The sequence below is a fragment of the Harpegnathos saltator genome, unplaced genomic scaffold, assembly GCF_003227715.2.
Source record: "Harpegnathos saltator strain DR-91 unplaced genomic scaffold, Hsal_v8.6 scaffold58, whole genome shotgun sequence".
Lineage (NCBI taxonomy): Eukaryota > Metazoa > Arthropoda > Insecta > Hymenoptera > Formicidae > Harpegnathos > Harpegnathos saltator.
The window spans coordinates 439,894-462,203 of NW_020230404.1; the positions used below are offsets into that span (position 1 = coordinate 439,894).

At 51.1% G+C, this 22,310-nt stretch overlaps 1 protein-coding gene across 2 annotated transcripts in view; it reads left to right on the plus strand.

The window, feature by feature from the left end:
• Window positions 1-22,310, plus strand: part of LOC105183484 (uncharacterized) — a 44,774-nt gene that overhangs the window by 17,358 nt on the left and 5,106 nt on the right. The window contains exons 2-7 of one of the 2 annotated variants that reach the window (XM_025303976.1): window positions 11,446-11,492; window positions 12,171-12,785; window positions 13,852-14,067; window positions 17,962-18,055; window positions 19,173-19,748; window positions 20,164-22,256. In XM_025303976.1, the coding sequence (XP_025159761.1) occupies window positions 11,446-11,492; window positions 12,171-12,785; window positions 13,852-14,067; window positions 17,962-18,055; window positions 19,173-19,748; window positions 20,164-22,256 (3,641 nt within the window). The remainder of the gene's footprint in view (window positions 1-11,445; window positions 11,493-12,170; window positions 12,786-13,851; window positions 14,068-17,961; window positions 18,056-19,172; window positions 19,749-20,163; window positions 22,257-22,310) is intronic. The other variant, XM_025303977.1, reaches the window with a different exon arrangement.

The following is a 22,310-nucleotide window of genomic DNA, read 5'->3' on the forward strand; positions in this document are numbered from 1 at the left end:
AGCGAGATTAATGCACCGTAAGACGCATTACGTGCTTCCGTCTGTGCGTAATGCGGCAGATAACGCTTCGGACATGTTACGCGCCCTGCGTCATACGTATAATGCGATGCGGCAGTTCAAAGCGTCATTCGCAATTGCGTGCCGCGTGACACCGAGAATCGATGAAAACGCACGCAGAGCGGAATAATTCGCGAAATCCTCCGATCGTGTCCTTGCCGCTTTCCAGAATGCCCGATGCGTTCGAGAAATTTGTGTATTCAGGCCATGATAGCGTAATGCGCTTAATTGGCTCGCCTATTAAGGATGCGGTTAATGCATATGCGGGATGCGCCGCGAAATGGGATGTGCGCGAATTGTAAATTTTACTTGCGAGAAAGCGCCTCTCTCTCTCTCTCTCTCTCTCTCTCTCTCTCTCTCTCTCTCTCTCTCTCTCTCTCTCTATCTATCTATCTCCCGCCGTGTTTCATTACGCGAGTCCATATCAAAATTCATATTCAGATCGGGAATATGAAAATTATTTCGCTTTCACGCACATGGCGTGACCAGCTTAAATCCCCTTAAAATACCGGCCGCGTCTTCTGCTTTCGCTTCGAAGGCAGAGTTCCTCGCGATCGAGGAGGATATTTTATTTCGGACACGTCGTGTGAATTAACGATGGACGACCTGTTAATAAAAACGCAACGGCATATTGATGCGCGTTTGACACGTGATAGTCCGCTATTATCGTTCTCTCTCTCTCTCTCTCTCTCTCTCTCTCTCTCTCTCTGTCGAATAAATCGCTGAATATTAAATCATTTCATATATGTCGAGAATGGGGACGACCCACGAAAAAATTGCACGGAACTTGGCGAAATTTCTGCCGAATCGTCCCTCGAAGGGACGAGATCGAGAGGAGATCGCCCGACTCCTCTCGCTATCAGTTGAAATTAAAATTCGAAAGTTCGCGATAAAAGTGTCGACTCCCGTCGACATTTACTCTGAGAAGAAAAAACGTTCCCGAATTGGCTCCGTGGAATCTCCGGTTAAAAAAGGGCATTCGGTGGCTCTGGGACACGCTGTATACCCATCCTCCCCCTTTCCCTCGATCAACGCCAATGAGCAGCCCGCTGTCTGACTATTGATCGGGATGTTCCACTGGCGCGGCGCTCCTATTAAACGTCATATGGCTGCTGCTGTTTTTGCACTCTTACGATATGCAGCATTTAGTAAAGGTCTCACGTTTGTTTATACGTGCACGAGATGCGACTACATTGTGTCGTAAATAAATAAGCGGAAAAACCTTTTTTCCAAACTCTCTACGCGTATATTTATCTGTCTGAAATATTTAATATTTCGTGCTTTATGAGTATGCATATCAGTAGCTACAAGATATTAACTTTTTTTATCTCGTTGAAATTAAAATGCATACTAGTCTAATAAAAGGAGGGCAGACCCGGAGGTTTGTTTTTCCGTGCAAATTGCGAGTTACGAGAATACAGGAATTTACAATTCCGCAGGAAGAAATACGAATGGATAGGGAGGACGATCTCGTCGCGTCAAAACAGATCGGTTCTAGTGTTTGTAATTAAAGGTGCCGGTAATTCGATGTGTAGTATGAATGCATGCGAATCCTCGTGATAGCGAATACATATTCATGATTTTTGAGCGCGGAAAATATGATTTTGCGACAAAATGAAAATTCATGAGAACTGGTCGAACGCCCGCGAGACACGTAGACGACTCTATGTGTCTGCGATTTATTTACCGACATTTGACCTGAATGCATCAACTAAATAACGTTTGTCCGTATATGCCCGCCTTATCGGCGGAGGGTGGAGCACATTTGAAGCGTGATAAGTTCTGATAAATGTTTTGCTGAAAAGTCGATTCACATCGCATCGATATAAAATTGCCCAATTATCGCAGCGTAATGGAATTGGGATGGCGCCGTAAAACGTCTTTACGGGGCGTGCATTTGATCTTTTCGAGGGAGCAGAATTATCTGGAAGAAAGAAACGGGAGATGATCCCTGAATGCGCGCGATATAAATACACACGGCCCCGTGATGTTAATTCACAAGAATTAAAAAGCCGATGCAAAGAGGTCGCGGTGGTTAAAGCGGCGATCGATGAAATATACGTATCCGGGCGTTATTATATATATACTTTATGAGCTCTCAACAAGAAGAAACGGTTTAAAACGCAGAATTTCCCTGCGGAACTTTTATATTACTTCACTTTCTTGCTATTTACGAAAGAAATTCCCCTCTGATGCGAACATTCGTCATCGTTAGCCGCATTACACAGAATTACGGGGGAATGAAAAACACAATGCTTTCGCCGGCATTTGCATACGGCGGCGGCGGCAGTATGTCGCGTTTTCTTTGCTTCTTAAGTGACGAAAAGGTATGATAACGCGAGCATGGGAGAGACGTTCTTTTCCATCGCGCGCGACTCGGAATCGGACATTTTTCATCGTCGAGCTTCTTCTCAGCGAGACAAGCGAGAAATGGGCGGCAATTAAGGATCGCTCGAATGGCAGGCGGATTGCGCAGGACCACGTTAATAATTATTAGAACGCTGAGTACGCCGGATACATTAGCGCTGAGCTGCCGGTCTCTCGCCGCCGCGTCCCTTCTTTGGCGTTCCTCTTGGGCGCAAGAAAAGGCAGCTGCTCGCGTGGGATCTTCAGCAAATATCGCAACTCCCTTGGGTCTCGCCCCCTTATTGTTTCCAACTCCGTTGAGCGCAAATTACAGACCTGGCCGGGGCTTTAGCAGTCATTAAAAGCGTGCACTTAGAAAAAGCATTTTGAGTGAAATCGGCATGACGGCGCCACGCGAAAGTTTCGCCAACTTCACGACGGAAAGAGATAGTCGAGAGGAACTCCCAGACTCTACTCCGACGCCGTATAATAGTCTTGCTACACTACTCTTCCCTACCCGGATAATCGTTGAAATCTACTTTCAGTTACGAACTGGAAGATGAGCGGCTTTGCGTCGATCGTCGGCCAATCCATGGCGCGTGCTGTTTGCGTTACGACGTGCTCATCTCTTTATGAGTCGATGACACTTGACGCAGTATTCACGCAGTATAACTTCTATTCGGCACTTTCGCGTAACTTGAAAGGAAAGAGAGAGAGAGAGAGAGAGAGAGAGAGAGAGGAGAGAAAGAAGGGGATGGGAGGGGGAGCAGAGAGATGGGCGAAAACATTTTTATTATATATCTTTATTGTTTTTTTTTCCCCGGTTTAATGAATTTCACTTGGCAATTTTTCGAATCTTCGTACGTATATATTTATCTTAATTTATTTTTATTTCACCCGTTATTGCGTTATTTTTTTCACGATGGATCGGCTCTTCGCCAACTTTAGCGAATATATCCTGCACGGAAAACAAATTTACCTACTCAGCGGCGTTGAAACGAATTTAAAATACACGCGATATTACATTACTGCGTCGATCACACAGGCTGAATTGTAAAATTAATCGGAAATATCCGCCGGAGATTCGCGCGCGGCCCGTAATATTAGAAATTCTCTCAAAACGAATTTAGATAGAACTTGGGATATCGGGATTTCTCGATCAAAAGCAGAGAAGATTGTCGGATGACGAACAAATGGAACAAGTCTGGGAGAATGTGAGAGCGGATGGGCGGTGGCGGGGGGGAGCGGATGAGGGAAACGTGCGTGGACGTAAAGGAACGTAGGAAAGTAGAAGAGATGGGTCAAGTCAGACCGAATGTGAGAGCGCGGATATTGATTTCGCGATTAACGATCGGGGGGATTTACAGAGAGGAGGGGCGGAGGCGAGCGCGGGCGAACGCCAATCTCCTCCTTCTGTCCAAACTTAATGCGATCTCGCACGCGCGCGCACGTTTTCGCTTTTTTCTCCTTCATCTCTCGTTATCTCGCAGCTCGCGAATAACGACACGCGATTCGCTCTCGTCGTCGCGCGGAGAGTTATATCAGCCGGCGGGAATGCGCGAAAGCACGAAGACGCAAAATTCCCCGTCCTTTCACGGAGCTCACGGAGTCGCAGGCGCGTATGAAAAGGATGATTCGAGCCGTTCGTGCGTGTTTTCCGCATCGACGAGTCCCTTGTACCATCCCACGCGCCCTTCTTCCTTTCGTCGGCCGCGAAAGACACTTATCCAGCTATCTCGCCACTTTTTTCCTCCGATCTGGCGATTTCACGAATTCCCGCGGGTTTTTCGCGTACATCGCTGTTCGTATTTACGGTTAAATTGACGGTAAGTACGACTTCGTGTCCGCCGCCTCCTCTCTCTCTCTCTCTCTCTCTCTCTCTTTCTCTCTCTATATTTACACCCCTACGCGATATCGCTGTTTCGTCCTGCCAGCACTCGTCCGGACAACTCGGCGTGTTATTTTTGCGCGGTGTGAAAGGTTTATTTCCGCGGCGCGCTCTCTCTCTCGCCCAACTTAAACGTCAATTTCATTCACTGATAGATTGTTTTTGACGCGCCCGGACCCCCGCCGGATTACTCTCGAAGTGATGCCGCTGCGGGGATAGATCAATGTATTTGCGGGAGCTACTAAATCACGAACGCGCTCTGCGCTTCGTGGCTTTGATTCCTGCCAATTGCAAAGACGTGTCGTGTAGCGGTGGGGGTTCAATAGCACGAAGTGCGCGCAGTGGCTCTCAATACTGTGTCGTGTATCTGCTCTCTCTCTCTCTCTCTCTCTCTCCCCCTCTCTCTCCCCCCCCCCCTCCTCTCTCTCTCTCTCTCTCTCTCTCTCTCTCTCTCTCTCTGCCACCCACCCTTTTTGCACCCTCCTCCCCACACTGCCGGCACGTCCGATCGCGTTCCACCGGTGTGTGTATGTGTGTGTATGTTTTCACTTTTCCGAAGTATACATCCACGAAATGAAGGTGAATTTAACGATCCACTGGCGCGCGATAGTCCAGCTTACAATCAACCCTCGCAGATTTAAAAGACTGGAAGGATCGAATGGACTCTCCCTCACTTTACTGACACACGTACACACGTGCGAACTAAATCGCACGGTCGCGAAATGTACTTTGATCCCCGACGGCGGCGGAGAGAGGGCATTTTCGAATTACGCGCGCATCCGTTTCTTCGTTTCGTGACTTTCCAACGTAAACATTCTAGACTTCCATCGGGAACGTGGGAAAGGATTGAACAATGCGCACACAGCGAGAAATCCAATACCGAAGGCATCGCGCGCGGGCACGATCGCTCGGTACAACTCCGGAAGTAACTGCGGTATTCCGGCTTTCTCCGTCTCTGTTTCTCTCTGATGAGGAATCGTCGGTATGGTATATGTAAAGGACAAAGAAAGAGAGAGAGAGAGAGAGAGAACCCGTCCGTTTCGCGAGGAGTCGAACGTAAATTTGATTTTTAGAGGGACGGCGGAATGAAGCAAGACAAGCGCGCGAAGGAGCGAGTTCCGCGATAGTCGCGGAACGAAATCAAATCCGACGGAGAAACCCCCTTAAAACGTAATAACGCTGCGAATCCACGTCGCGATAGGAAAAGATTACAATAATTTCATACGGACGACTCCCGCCTCTAACCTTCTCCTCCTCCTTTCCTTTCCTTTCCTTTCCCGGTTGAAAAAAGAAAGGAGGAGGAGGAAAACCCTTCGAATCGCGCGAGCGTCGGATTCACGTCGTGGAAATCCGCTCCCTCTCTTTCTCTCCTCTCTTTCTCTCGTCTGCTCATCGCGTGCTTACGATTTTTCGCACACGGCAAAAATGCCCAGCTGCCAATCTCTTGGGGCTGCGGCTTCGCGCCGATTATTCGAAAAGTGAAGAGATCGTTATTTCACTTGCCCCCCCCTCTCTCTCTCTCTCTCTCTCTCTGCCTCGCTCTCGAATCCGGCTTCGTCTATTTCGCTGGTCGAATTTCGCGCGGAACAAGATTTTCGGTACATTCTGTTACGTAATTAGGTGACCGAGCACGTAGGTGCCCCGGGACGATGCGGGTAATCGCCGATCGATATGTTACGTGTAAACTGCTTACAACTTGGGCGCAAGTAAATTTCCGGGCTATCGTCGTCGACGATCGGGTACAAGCAATAAGCTCTCGGCCCCTCTCATCGTGATATAGGCCGGGCTCATATAAATTACATTTTCGGCCCGATAAGCCGCGGTATTATCGAGCGGCTACGTTTCCGGAATTGTTACGTCGAAATTAGTGTAATTAGTCTGGACCGATTTTGCGCGTCTGCGCGCATTTATTGTCCCTCTGCGCTCTGTCGCGCGGTTTGTGCCGCGCGCGCGCGAATACACAACTGACGCACATAAGGCTTTCGCGCTCGCACGGAAAAGCGTCCGCTTAATTCTTCCGGATTATAAATTAAATGTGTGTTGCACGCGGAATCGCGCTTCGCGTTTTGCGCGCGGAGCACCGCGAGGTGCGACGCGCGTATATATATATATATATACATGCTCGTTAGAATCGCGCACGAACCATTTAAAAGTGAGCGATGAAAAGCGCCCGCCCGTGAAGCGGAGTTTCTGAAAGGACTTCTCCTCGTTCTTCTCTCTTTCCTCCCCCCCCGCCTCCCTCCCTCCCTCCCCCTCTCTCCGCCCCTTTCTCTTTCTCGCTCTCTTGTTTCTTCTCTTTTTCTTCCTTTGGAATTATAAATCTCCGGAAACGAGCGGTCGTTCGCGGATATCCGCAGCTGCGAGCACGGATGACAGATCGCTCGTCATTTAATCCCGAAATGGAGTTCACTCGAGCGAATTCGTAATGTAGCGTTTAATTACCGCGATAGTTGACGTCGGGAATAGCACGGCGGCCGCCCTGTGGAAATAAATACAAGCAAAAAACCGGGGAAAAGGGGGGAGACCGGCGTTTGCGCTCGAGGGTCTCTGGCGTGCTACTTGAAACCGGCTGGCGAATTCGAAAATGGAGTTTGCGCGCGCGGTTCTCCGTGCGCCGCGCTCTGTGCATTAAATATCAGGCGGGCAGAATCATGTAAACGGGACGCGCGGGCCGTGTCCCAGATGTAATTATATTACGTAAACAACAATTACTGCGAGGCGACTTAATTAATTCGTCGCATCTGTTTTTACGCGCGCGCACATTCAATCATCTCCGGCGGCCACGCGTCTTGCCCGACATCGCACTTGATATTCTTATCGCGCTCATTATTCTCCTTTTATTTTCTGTTCTTCGTAAGAGCTCGTAATACACAGCATGTATTATTCACGATATGCCGATTAAATTATAAATCCTTCGTTCGCAAGCGTGAGACTCCAAGCGCGCATTTTTCTCGGCTCCAAACGCAAAGCGGCCGGGTCGCTTCGCGCGATCGTTCGCGATGTGAGCGCGTAACGCTTAATTCCGTGTGTTAACTAGCAATTAGCCTGCTGATTAACCAACGAGATTTACAATTAGTGGGCGCGTCGTGTCGTTTCGCTCTCAAATTTCAATCCGTCCGCTTAAGCGAGGAGACCGCCGCGTCGGAGGGGCAGACGCGAATCTTTTTTTCCCACTAGTCCGCTCTTTCCCCCGCGGGGGAGGAATGTGCATATGCGTATCTGCTCCGCGTGTGCTCTTTATGAGATTTGCATACGAAAGGAGAACAGCCGGAGGGAATTTGGCGCGTGCGTCTATCGCGCGAAACAACCCTCGCGCCCGCCGAGACAAAAAGAAACGGGGATGGATAAAAAAAGAATAAAGAACGAGGAAGTCCTTTTAACTCCTTATATGGATATTTTGGAATAAAAGTGCTCAAAGATCCCCGACCATCCGCAGGTGGGAAAAGCTCTTTTAGCTCTTTCGGAGACAGGAACGACAGCGCACTATATACTCATCTCGCATTCTCCGTTGTCCCAGAAAGCAGACGGACGTGTACATAGATACATCGTTCGCGCGATACATAAAACTTCGCCTCACCGCCGAATACATAGTATCTAGCGCCGCTACTACCGCCACTGTTGCTCGGCTACTACCCTCCACCAACACCACCACCAGCAGCAGCAGCAGCAGCAGCAGCAGCAGCAGAAGCAGCAGCGTCGCCATTCCGATGGCGGTATTACAATGCCTGATACCGGCGGCATACCGCTCGCAATGCAACGCCATTATAACCACGGAAAAAGCACGCGCAAGATGACGCTGATACGCCACAGACGCTCGAACGAGGAAAAGCAACGGAATCAACAAACACCCGGAGCGCTTTACCCGCGCACCGCCCTCCGCCGCGTCGAGGATGCGCCGCGCTGCGCCGCGTCGAGGGCGGAATATTTCGATGGAATTTTGACAAAAAGTACGCTCGCCGTTGCGACGCTTTTATTCGAAGTTGTAGTTAGACCGCGACGAATAATACAGGTCGTAGCGGGGCAACCGTGGCGGCAACTATCAACTCCAATGAAATTGTGTGTGTGTGTGTGTGTGTGCGCGCGCGCGCGTGTGTGTATAATACATATAGCGCATATAGCACTTCCACCGCGAAAGCGGTTGAAGCGTAACTCGAGATAGCGAAAGTCGCTCGCGGAATATTGTATTTTCGTGTTGTCCATTTGTTAGGTTCGGTTAGGTTTCCCCGAGAGGGAGCTAGAGGGAGCAATTACACCCCCAGCCCTGTAAATTTTTCACCGCGTCTCACGCGTGACACGCAACGGGCGATCTCGCCGGTCCGAAAACGCGCGCGCGCGAGGGGGCGGCCGGGGGGGCGGGGGTATCGGGAAACTCGACATCGGATAAAACTGGCCGTCGAAACGCCGGAAAATTCGATTGTAACAATTATCATTCATTTGCCGGCAGTTTAGCGAGCGTGCTGCAGCCAACCGCCTTCCGGTACGCGACAACGGCAGTCGCCGGTAATATCACAATTCAGAAGTCATTTGCAAGTTCGAAACTAGCTTAACGCCCCCACATACTTAAGCGCCCGCCCGCTACTTGAGTTGTAATTTTATATTAAATCGGATTTAATGTGGCGAGTATAAGCGTACTCCGCGTTTAATTCCGTATTTACTAGGGACGGGGCGTGCGCGCACCCCCGTCGCTAATTGAGTTTTAATTACTAACGGCGACGACGCCCGACGCTGTATAAGCGCTTTTTAATATCGCGACGAACGCGACGATAGTCGTGAACGTGGAGAAATTTCCGGAACGCTCTGCTTCTCCTCTCCCTCCCTCACATTGTGCGAAAGCAGCGTAAGAATGCTACAAATGCGACTGATTACGCGGCTCAACTTAATCTGCAAGCCCATTCGCCGCATCGGGACGGCGGCCGGCCACGTGTACCCTCCCATGACCCACTCGAAATGCAACTAGAATGCCTCTTACGGAGGCAGCTTTTCACTCTCTCCGTCCTCTCTTTCTCTCTTGCTGTCGTCACTGGCCAATGTGAGAAGCGCAAGTGCACTTCTCTTCACCCGTCGATACATCGTCGCGCGAGAATCGTTGATTCTGCATTATTGAATAATTTCGCGAGGGGAGGGGGAGACACAATCTGTACACAAATTTTCTAAAATTTATCCTTGACACAAGTGCAGGTGACGTCAGCGTCTTCATATAACTCCATCGCGAAACTTGGAAAATAGCTGCAGGCGGGACTTATGAAATATCTCGCGGCGTCGTATTACCGTGTAATGCAGTAAGCAGGAGTTTTGCATCCGAGGAGAATGCGGCAGTATGGTGTAGTGAAATAAGGAGCGGACGGCGGAGAGAGAGAGAGAGAGAGAGAGAGAGGAGAGAGAAAAAAAAAAAAGAAGAAGAGAAGAGAGAGAGAGAGAGAGAGAGAGAGAGAGAGAGAGAGAGAGAGAGAGAGAGAGCAAGGGTAAAAGCGCGAGCGAGAGAATGAAGCAAGGGGCGAAAGAAGCAAGTCGGGGGGGGGGGTTAAGCCAGAGGAACGCACCGCGGAAAAATTGCGCGATGTCGGCGCGAGACGACACCATTAGGATCGCGCAAATTGCGAATAAAGTCGCGAATAGCGCACGTACACTCGCGCGCCCTGCCCTCTCCTACCTTTAAAGCGGGCGCGAAGGCGCGCTTATTTTTCCGTCGTCTTAAAGTTAATCTCGCGAGTCGTCGGGGACAAAAGCTACGGCTCTCGACGCCCGCGCCCTCCGCCATTTTCCAGGTCACGACGGGAACTGCTGCCCGCGTGGCAAACATTTTTGCGCCGCGAAATGAGACCGGATGGGGATGCTTGTTTAAAGTTCGACCATTCGTATCTGGAAAAAGGGAGACGGCGTTTTTTTTTTTTTTTTTTACGACCGTGCTGTCTGTGATCGTGACTGTCGGGATTAACAATGGTCTACAATAGCCCTGTTTCGAGTTTGTCACGATTAAAAACTGTACAATTCCGTACCCGAGGGGGCAGAACGAGCGAGGAAAAAGTCTCATTATATTGTACAATATAATCCTTTGAGAGAGAGAGAGAGAGAGAGAGAGAGAGAGAGAGAGAGAGAGAGAGAGAGGGAAAGGGAGAAAGATAGAGTTACATGGATGGAAAATTTACGGTGTGTACGCACGATGTAATAATAAAGGGAGAAAATGATTCGAGTGGATCATCTAAGAAAAAAAGAAAATAAAATAAAAAAGAAAAGAAGAGTCTAAAGGGAGGGCAAACCGTTTGGTCCCGGATCTGATGCAAATTGGCATGACGATAAGTCTGATAAGCTTGCTTATCTCTATCAGCCCTCCAAGGATTTTGACTACGCCAGCGCAGGGCAATTTGACGATCGGCGACTAAATAAACACAGATGGTTCTCAGAGGGCAATTACCTTAAGTAAACTCTAGCTCCTGCTATTCGAAAATAGGATGGTTCGATAGTTGGAAGTGTATGCTGGTAGCTCGCCCAGTGCGGCGAGAGGTTGTCGCAATTCGACCGTATGGGTCCGCCGGGTCGTTGCTTATAAAATATTAGATTAAAAAGGAACGTCAGATCTCTCCGTGTGGAAAGCCTCTTACGAGCAGGCAATAGCTACATGCCGCGTTAATCCTTTCTCAAAATTATGCTTTGGTTCGTTCTCACGGAATGTTGCTGAAATTTACGATTAGAATAAATGCTGGAGTGCTAGAGAGAATGAAGAAAAAGAGAGAGAGAGAGAGAGAGAGAGAGAGAGAGAGAGAGAGAGAGGCAAAGAGAGAGGGAAGCGACGGAAATTCCGACGAAACGAGGCAATCTCTTAATCTTGAGAAAAGAAGAGAATCTTAGGTAATGTTTCTTTAAAACGTATACGACCACCTCGGTGCGGTTGTCGTCAGTTTGCCCGAGACAAGAGGAGGATAAAAGGTATGGGGCGGGACAATTTTTCGAAGCGTTCCCTCACTCGCGCACACAACTCTCCCCGATTCATTTTTCCGCACTGCAGCACAATGCAGCCCGGAGAGAAGTGCTGCGCGCGGAGAGGTCGGCGATTCGTTGGGGGAGAAAGATAAAAGGAAGTTGGCTCTCGTGTGAGATACAGCACAGTTTGCACCTGAATCGACACTAACGAGTCACGTTTCGTTTTCTCGTTGCAGTTGGCAGCCAAAGCGGTTGGGACGGGATATTACCAGCAGCAACTCCGGTAAGTAGAATCTTAATCGTTATTGACCTACTCCCTCGGGTAAAGATCGAGGCAATATCGTTCCCGAGCGAGTCTGAGCGGCAGTGATACTCGAGCGCTCCTGCGATATCCTGAAATATCGCGGAGGGTAATTCGGAAACTGGATCATCCTTGCGCGACGGTCGTTATTCGAAAAATTCTTTCCCCCCTTCTCTTTGTGGGCGAACAAAAGGCGCTCGCGCCAATTAATCGACACGGTCGACCCTTGTCAGGCTTCATTTAACCAACGAGCCTTCCGTACTTTGATTTGTATCGACGTACGTCTCGCGAAACTGTTATCCTTATTCGATGGTTTACGAGGGATCAACACTCACATCAGCGAAATGTGGTGAAGGTCGCCGAGCACGCTCGGTCGACGGTCGTTATTTAAATTTTTATTCTCATATCGTCCACTTTATCCAACGAAGGAGGGAGATACGCGCGATTTACGGCACCTGCGATTTCGCCGACATTGGCCGGGTCCCTTCGGACGTTAATTTTAAGGACGTTAGTCAACAAGTTCCCCGTACATACATTTATCTGCGTCGATGCGCGTTACATGAAGCGACGATTTTTACGGTTTCTCGACGGCTTACGAAGGATTAACATTCGGATCGACAAACTTGAACGGTCAAACGAAACGTTTGACGTTTGTTGCAGGACCTCACCACTTTAAGGACGACGGTGAACGCGACAAAGGATAATAACGACGATATCGCGCGACTAGGAATTCCCGACTTAGCCGAGAAAGACGAAAATGACAAAGTTGACCTGGGTGAGTTAAATAACGCCGAAGAAGAGAACGACGAGGAGGAGCAGGAGGAGGTAAAAAAAGAGGAAAAAGAAGACAACGTGGAAATTGAGGAGAAAAAGGAAGAAGGGGAGGATGCAGGCAAGGAAGAAGAAGAAGAAGAAGATAATGATGATGATGATGATGATGATGATGATGAAGAAGAAGAAGAAGAAGAAGAAGAAGAAACGAAAGGAGAAGAGGAGGAAGAAGAAGAAGAAGAGTACGACGGCGAGGACGACAACGAGGACGAGTATGAGGACGAGCTGAGGGCGATCGCGGAGTCTCACGAAGCGATGTCGAAGGACGAGGCTAGGAACTCGAACGTGTCCTCCGCCGGTGGCGAACGGACGACAGGGAAATCATCGAGTGTGAAGAACTTCGACTCCCACGAGAAGAGCAACGAGAACACGTCCGATGAAGATGTGACATCGAACGAGACGATTGGCGGTTACATCGCCGAGGACGAGACGCAGGACGAGGAGGTCAGTGGTCAGCTATTTTCGCCAAGCTGCTGGCACTTCTCCGAGATTTTGCCAGAAATTATCGCACCCGCGGAATACCGGCGGGTCGCATTGTATCGCCGGTCGCGACGATAGTTTAATCGTCGGGATTAACGAAGGCGGCGGGCGCGCGGATGCCGCCCGCGCGAACGACGGCAAAATGGCGCACAAAGGGAAAGGGGGAAAAGGGGGCGTCGCAATTGGGAGTTTCCCTTTAAGAGCCACGTTCGAGCATTAAGGCCGTGTTCCTTGAAGCGCGCGCTCGCGAGCACGTACGTACGTATGTATCGATGCAAACTGTTTCCCAATAGTCCGACGAAAAGCGCTTTCCGATGGTCTGCGTATGCGGATAAATATCGGGCGAAAGGGCCCGGCATGTAAACTGTTTTCAAGTCAAGACTCTTTGCAAACCGGAATCCTATTTCCCGCTCGCTCGTCGTCGCCGCCACGTCAGCTTAACTCGCTCTCTCGGCCTTTGATCGTTCTCACTCTGCCATCTCGTGCTGCACAAACGACGCCATGTAAACTGACTTGGCCGCGTGCGCGGCCGCCGGTTTTTCTTTCGCATCGCCCTTGGCGCGCGCTTGGGAATTGATTTCGGGGGAGAAGCCGCGGAAACGGGACGCCGTGAGGAGCGTTCCCCGTGAGTTTCCCGACCGGCCGGCCGGCTCTCTCTCTCTCTCTCTCTCTCTCTCTCTCTCTCTCTCTCTCTCTCTCTCTCTCTCTCTTTCCTCTCCTTTTCTCTCTTTCTCCCACTTCCTATCGGGAATTCGATTAATCGTCGTTCACCTTCCTCGTTTCCGACCGACTTCGGGCGCCGTGGAATACCGGAGTGTGTTATCTTAACATTCCTGCCGGCGATTAAAAGACCGCGTGAAATTCAACAATTGTTGAAGAGACAGCTCGCGCGGAATCTCAAGAGGCTCCCCATCTCGAGGGACTCTAGGGGCGGAGGGAGCGATTTCCTCGGCCGTTTATCTATTTCCCCGTCGTTTAGGAACGAGACTTCTTTCTTAAAACGCCGTCTTCTTCGCCGACTCATTTGCAGGTGGCCGAGCTGCTGAAGTACAGGCTGGAGAAGAACGCGCGGGCGAAAGTGAAGCGTATGCCGACGGTGAAGAAGGAGCTGAGCACCCAGCGAGAAATATTGCTGGCCAGCAACGAGACGCAAGTGCCGAAGAGCCTGCTGCCCTCCGAGGATCCGTTCAATCGTTTAAACGGCAAAACCGACTACGTGGAGAGGCGGTCTTTGAAGGGAAACGAGGTGAGAGAGAAGCACGGCGCACGGGCTCTCGACTCGTCTGCCGGGAATAACAGCGCGATCGATCATTCCGGCCGGCGCGACTCTGAATCCACTGTGCGCCCAGTTATTTATTTGTTTCCTCCCCCCTGTTTGTTTTGTTCTTCCTTTCACCTCAGCTACTCATCGCATTATCGCCCGGCCCTTCGCGCCGGTCGCTCTCGCCCCTCGCCCCTCACCCCTCGCCCCAGACGCAAATGCGCCCGGTGACTCGGAGCGAGATCTCGGGACGCGTTATTACGCAGGTTAATTCGAGTGTAATCCGTGCGCATCACTTCCACGTTTGATATATAACGGCAGTTAACCTCCGGGCTCGCCGGCAAAAGCCTTTATATACGATGTTCCAGATACACATGTCGCGGGCCAGCCCTTTCATCTAGAATCCTTCCGCGGCGCGAGCGCGCGGAAGAAACTTCCTTATCAGAGCGCCATGCGACGTGTCGAACATTAAGAAGCCATCAAAGAGCACGGGGCGCGTGACTGAACTTTGGGCCTGGGCCCAAAGTTTTCTTCAGCGAGGATCGCCGCCTTTGCTTTTCTCGACGATCCGCGACTTTGCATATTTTTCGGCAATTAAGCGTGTCTCGAATGGAGATCCCGCTGGAGATGACGTCTCGCCTGCAACGTCTCGACGTTCTCATCGAGAGGACTGCGCGCGGAGCAGAGTGAGACTTAAGGGGGAAATTGCACGCGCGGAGCAGGTCGTTTTCAAGGCTATTTTTTACGAGTTCTTTTAACAGAAACGGTAGAATCGGTAGGATGGACTTGAAATTTTCACAGTATATTCATTAATGTTCAAAGTTCAGAGTATAAAATAAGTTCAAAGTATAAAATAAATTTGTTACTATCTATATGTATAAAGTACACATAAAACTTTGAACGTGTTTATCTGGAAATATCATTTTCTTAAACTGTCGACACGATTACGCAAAAAATTACCGAACCGAGACCAACTTGAAATTTTTACACAGTATACAGTAGACATGTAGTTTTCGCCCCTACTTCGAATACAGTTATATTTTATTTTATTCATTTTTTTTTAACATGATTAGACAAGTTGAAAAAAGTTTCATTTTTTATACTTTTCTTTGTACAGTCATTACTTTTCCAAACTTGGCTTCACTATTTTCATTTTGGTACGGGCTATAATGGTAACCGTATATTTTAGAAATCTTTCTCAGTTTTTGGTTTTAGAGTACTGAGAGAGAGGCCTGGAATTATGTCGATAGCAAACATAGGGCTCGGCAAACGGATGACTGCATTTTTATCCATAATTACAAATCGGATCGGTTCTTATGATTGAATAAAATTTATTTTACACTTTGAACGTTAATGAACACACTGTAAAAATTTCAAGTCCATTGGTCTTACCGTTTCTGTTAAAAAAAAAAGGCCTTGAGGACGGGCCTTCCTCCGGGCGTGTAATTTCTCCCTTAACCGCTAAGAGAGCTAAGAAATCGAGCGATCGCGATTGATTATTCTCGGGACAGACCGCGCTCGGTCGTCGGTTTGTTCGCCGCTTGAGCTTCATCGCTCACATTTTTCCATACGTCGCCGGAGCCTTCCTCTACTTGAGACAGGATCGCTAACCGTATGAGGGTCTTCACCGTAGAGGGTATTACCGCTCTCCAGCGTTGTTTCCGGTAAACTGGAAGCAGCAGCCGCTGAAGAAGTGGGAAAAGCGTGCTCGCTTCTTGATACTTCGCTCCGCCGGCATCGCGGCCGCTCTTCGCAGCCCCCCAAACACGGTGATCGATGGATGGCTGAAAAAGAAGATAAGCCATTGTCCTCATGCGAGAGATAAAGGACGCCCCTCGACGGTTAACCATTCTCAGTTACGTCCATCACATTTATCAGGGAGTCGCGTTTTATTCACTCGATCGCCCCGCGACAATTCGCGCATTTGTATCTGTCATGTTTCCTTACCCCCGTCCCCCTCACCCTTCCCCGCCCGCGCTGTTGTACACATGCCGCTACATTAGCGTCGACGGGGAAACTTCCCCCGCTATTTTTCTCGCCGCATCTTCGGCGGCACGCGACCGCCGAGCGGCGCGGCACGGCGCGACGCGACGCGACGCGACGCGGACACGTCCGCCCTCTTCTCCACGCTTGGCCGGTCTTCGGCTTCCGCGGTAACGCGCCTCGTACCTCGAGAATCGCACGCCTATGGGACGAATCCTCAGATTCGCGTTTATACGTGCGCGAAACTTGAGAGGAAACGGGACGGGACGGGATTCACTGTTGCGCCGCTTTGCCGACAATCGCAGGCCTGCCGGCGCGCAGGCTCGATCTCCCGAGCGACGTTAATTCAACTAACGTGTCCGTTAAAGGGAGCGCACCCTCGAGGGGGCGCGCGCGTGTACTTTTCGCGATACTCGCATTGTCGTTTGAGACGGCGTCTTTCAGTGAAAATGCGCCCCCTCATTAGCGCCGCGCTGACGTCGCGGCGCGACTATGCGTCGTCCTCTGAGCGAGAGGGCGCGTTCCGCCGGTTAATTGAATATTCTTCGCACGCGACGATATGGCAGCCGCGGTGCCGGTAAATTGAATTTACCGCGCACAAAAGACGTTCCCGCGACACGCGGGTCTCACAACATTCTTCCGAAAGGGGAATTCATTCATGGCGGGATCGATCCGTCCCTCTCGGCGAGAGCGAGAGACGATCCTGCGCCCGGAGTTATCAGTGACGGTGGCATTAAATATCGCCAGGACGGAGGGCGGAGCGGGGGAGGGAAAAAAGAGAAGAGGGAAAGAGAAGATGCGTTATTTCCCTCGCCGCTGCACCCTCGCTTGCTTTACGCAATACGACGCGCCGCATCGACTCGGCAAATATTTACGGAATAAACGCGCCTCTCCGAGCATACCTCATGCGATCTGCCAATATCCCGATAAAATGCGTGGCTGCGTGTGCGTTGCAGAAACAATCTCCCGGTAAGAGATACATCGCTGTATCACGAAGGAAATAGACGTGGCCTCAGATATCACAGCCAGAGACACGGCAGACCGAGGAAGAGAGAGAGAGAGAGAGAGAGAGAGAGAGAGAGAGAGGCGGCGGCGGCGCTCCCCCCGCCGAGTGGCGAGTTATTTGCTTCCGTGATCCTCCACGGGAAATTGCATTGCAAGATTGCCGGAACCGCATATGGCGTTTGCGCCGGGTCGCACCTGCGAAAGCCACATTTCGACGCGCGCATTCGCTTCGCATTGATGATCCGCGATTGATAGGCGAATTTAGATACTCGCGCGCGCGCGCGCGACTGCAGCCTAGCTGTGAGCTCAGGCGGCTCAACTGGAAATTCCACTTGCCGGGACGAGAGATTGTATCGCTCATAAAAGCGTGTCGCCTTCCGTCGTTTAATCGCTTCCCGTATTTCTCTCCCGCTGTACAGTGCTCTCCTTTTTTTGTTTTCTCCTTTCTCCTTTCATTTGACTTACTTATCTTCCACCTATCTCGATTTTATTTCGCCTCATTTTATTTCACTCGTCTATTCGCGCATTTCTTTTGCACCTTATTCTACTCGTTTATTCCTCGATTTTATTGTTTTATTATTCGTGCAACGCGAGAGAGAGAGAGAGAGAGAGAGAGAGAGAGAGAGAGAGCGAGTCTTCTCCTCTTTGCGTAGAAAAAGCAACGCGTTGCACGGATATTACATGTTTAATCTGTAGTTAGAACGATGAAAACGAGAAGAGCTCGGAGATTCGCGTCGCAAAAAAGTCCTTCACGTCGATGGTGTTTTCTTCGGACGTCGACTCGCCCCCGATCGATTGTCGTCCCGACAGATAAAAATGTAGATGAGATGTTACATAATTTACCTGAAAGTTGTACATACACTCTGTTATCATGTTAATCTTCCTGCACAGGTTCAACAAGTCGCTCTGGCGGACAGTTTGCTGAAATTTTTAGTGAAACTGGCGGAGGATCCGAACAGATGGCAACGTGTACATAAATTCCTCAGTAAGTCAAGTTAACGACCGTCGGACGTCGCGTCCTTTCGTTTCACAAGTGTATGAATATCCTCGCAAATTAAAGAGACAAAAAAAGCACACCTACCCTACCTGGAAGGAATGATCACGCCGTGCGCGCGAAATTTACGCGTTCTCGTGAAAAATTCGGCAGTCGGGATCGAGCTAGCGCCGAGTCCCGGGCGAGAAGTAGAAAATTACGAACGATAAGGTCGATCCGAAAGGAGCGGGTCCCCCCACCCTAAAAAAAATAAAAAAAATAAAAACGAATCGATCGTCGCGCGGTGACGTCACGAGCACGCAAGCACTTTCGTTCGGATGAAGACGACGAAATGGAGTGGGCGCGCAAAGAGAGAGAGAGAGAGAGAGAGAGAGAGAGAGAGAGAGAGAGAGAGAGAGAGATACTCGCGGAATCCGGATTTTATTGAAAAATTACTGTACGTGTCGGGCGATTCGTACGAGCCCGGCACAAAGGAACGAGGAATTGTGCGCGCCGGTCGCCGATACTGCCGATAAATTCCAATTGAGCCTTTTCAGAAAGGGAGACACAAAGGTTAGCTACCTACCCCTCCGGCTCCGCCGTGAGAGAGGGGGAGGGGGGAGGGGAACGGCTCCTACAGGTGCGGAAAGGCAGCGCCCGGTCGATTGGTAATCCAATAAAGCCTCAGAATTGTTCAATTAGGGGGCCGTCGCTTGCATTATTGTCCCGTGTAATTGCTGTCTGACAATTAACTTGTCCTTACGACCCGGAAATCAGCCTAATTCGATTCCGCGCCGCTTCTGCGAGCCTCTGTATTCTTGCCCGCTGCGAACGCGTTTTCGCGCTCTTTCGCGCGTAGCTTCAGAACGGAAATTGACTTCGCAGCGTGTCAGAATGCGGCGATAAAAGAATCATGGCGCCGTATCGCTAACCAATGCCCGTCGCGGCGCGCCAAACTGCGTTCGCCGCGCGAGACGCGAGCATCAGCGAGTTTCGTCCTTAGCGGCCCGATCGAACGGCCCTGCAAAATTCGAGCGGCGCCGATTCTCAAAAGTAAACGACCATCACCTGTAACCCGATTTACTTCTGCCAACCGTCCGCGATATTATGTTCTTCCCCGATCGCGCAGCCAACATGGACGCAGACGACCTGCAAGCGGCCGAGAGCATCCAAGACCCGGTGAAGCGCGGCTACGACACCACGTCGACGACGCCGTCGTCGACCAACGCGCCCAGGAGGGGCCGCAAGAAGCCGAAGAAGAAGAAGAAGAAACGGCCAAAGCATCGGCAGACCACAACGACCGTCTCCACGACGACCGCCACGCTGGAAACGTCGACGCCGGCCACCACGACGGAGGCATGGTCGACGACGATGACGACGACGCCGCAGTGGCGACTCGTGGCCGAGAGGCTGTTCGGACCGCCTTGGCAGCAAGAAGACACCCCCCACGAGGAATCGAGGACAATGGCGAAGCTGCGCTACGGGATCGCCCCGAAGCCGCCGCGCACGTCGGTCTGGGAGCTCATCGACAAGCAGGACAAGCCGAAGAGCAGCATCCTGAGGACCGAGCGAATGCCCCTGCTGGATTTTCCCCGAGAATCCAACGCCCAGCCACGATCGTTGAGGTTCGGCAAGATCAACACTTACCAGCCGTTGCGTCTTCAGGATTCTCGGGAGTTCACGCCGTTGTACGAGCGACCGGCAGGTAAAAGTCGTCCCGCCTTTCAAAATACCGTGATTTTAACGGGATGAAATGAAATTGTCGAGGTACACGTAGCACCGAGTGATTGAAAATAATAACTGAATAATCAGCGAAATCAATAACGAATATATTAAGCAATTTAAAATAACCAGATAATTGTCGGAGTAATTAGCGAGTATATTACGGTCGAGAATTTCCCATTGGTAAACGAATATCGAATTAACTGGCTTTTCGCCCAGCTCATTTTCAAATATACAAATCGACCGCTAGACGCTTCATTCTTCATTTGATTTTTTTCTCACCCATTAACGCATTTAACGCGACTCGTTAATCGCGGCGGTTTCACTCGCCTCTTATTTGTTATCCGGAGCCACGGCTCGCGCGCTCTGTTTGTACACTTCACCGAAATATATTTCAGAGCCAGATCGTCCGGCCGATTACTACTTATCTGAAGCGGTTTACCCACCACTGCGCTACCCGCCTTCGCGCGAGTTTCTGCGGCGCAGGAACGAGAACGATTATCAGGACGACCTGACACTGCAGTCGGACAATTTCGCTTACAATGAGGAATACAGACCGTCGAGCAGAGAATTCGCCAGCAGCAAGGGCTGGCCGGAACTCGGCTATAAGCAGCACAGTTGGCCGTGGAGCTCGGACGAGCGTCCGCTCTTCACGATGTCGTCCGGCAAGTGGCCTTGGGGCCAGCAGAGCGACCTTAAGTATTGGCCGGAGCGCAGCAAATACCCGGAGCGGAATTATTGGACGACCTTAGGGAACGAGGAGGACGGCGAGCGAATGAACCAAGCGGAGATCGAAGAGTGGCAGCAACAGCGGTTGCCGCTCTGGCAGACCAGTAAGTTGAACATCTGGCCGGTGGGAGAGAACCTGAAGACGCCGTTGTGGCCGCAAACGGATAGGCCGGTGAAACCGTACGATCAGTCGATCACGTGGGAGAAGAGCAAGAATCACTCCGAGCTGAACAAGAAGGAGGACACGGGCGACAAGGTAGTGCTACCGAAGATCACCATGAAGACGTGGAACAGCCTGACCTCCGACCCTGCCACTTGGCCTTACAAGCTGCCGAGCGCAAAGCCATGGCCGAAGGACGAAAACGGCAAGTCGTACAATCCCAATGCCGACCTGGTGAGGAAACTCGGCCTCGACAAGGAGGACAACGCGGACTGGCCGACGAAGGACAAGGACGACCGAACGGGCAGATTGGTGTTTGAGAAGCCGCCGAGCAGTTCGATCTCCTCCAAGGACGCATCGAAGAAGAAAAAATTCATGCGGCTGAACGACTCCAAGTACTCCAAGCCGGTCAGCAATAGAAGCAACTACAGCGATTACAGGCGGCAGTCGCAGGAGTCCATGAAGGAGACGCCTAATTGGATGTATCAGGACGTGAAGCTGCCGAAGGAGTGGTTGAAGCCGCAAATCGCCTCCAACCCGGCCAAGAACGGCCAGGCGGATGTCTGGGAACGAAAGTTTGACGTATCTACCGGCAGTCAGGTCAAGAGCGACGAGAACTCCTTCTCGCGCTTCTGGCCGCTCAACACGGTAGCTTCGGTCGATCGAAAGTGGTCGGACAAGGGAAGAGCTGATGAGCTGACGGGACCCTGGAAAGACAATGCCAAGGAGAGCAGTCCGTTGAACACGAAGGTGAACAATGGGAACTTTTGGAAGGAGAAATCCAACGACTCCTGGCTGCCGAAAACAAAGGCGGACCTGTGGACGACAAGAACGAAATCCGCACCGGCCTCGTGGCCGCTGAAGACCGACAACGGCGCCTCGTGGATGCTGAAACAACCCAACGACGCGGCCTCGTGGACGACGAACGCCGACATCTGGGGAAAGTCCAGCAGCGCCGACTCCTGGTCGGCCGGTTCCAACGACCTACCTGCGTGGAGCGTGAAGGAGAAAGCCGCCGACAACGATTGGCCCCAGAAGACCAAGGACAATAACTCGTGGGCGAGCAAATTCGGCGGGATGACGTCGTGGAAGAGCAACGACGACAACTGGAACCGGAAGACGGAGCAGACTGCCCCGTGGCAGCAGAAGATCAACGACGACTGGAGCATCGGTTACGGCAAGAACTCGCCCAGCACGTGGCCGTCCAAGTGGAAGCAGTTTGTCTACCACAAGGTGACCGCGGTGCCAATCTCGAAGCCGGGCACGACAGCCGATGTGTCGTCGCCCAAGTCCAGGAACGCGTTCGTGGCGGTTTCCGCGGTCTCGTCGGCGAACTACAACGCCAACGACTGGAGGAAGAACGACGCGGAGGAGACGATGCGCGAGGACAACTTCAGGCTGGAGGAGGCGGATCGGCCGAGCGGGCAGATTCGGCCGGAGAGCGAGCGACCGATTTACGCGTGGAAGAAGGACGGCTCGGAGTTGAATAATGGCGGCCGCGGAAAGAATAATGGCACCGAGCCGCTGGAAGGCCAATTGGAGGCCCTGAGGCAGGACGACTTTTGGCCGTACAAGCGGAATAGAGCCAACGAGGCCAGCGAGGTAATGATCCATCGCAATTTTTCATACGCACGGTATATGAGCGCGATATATACA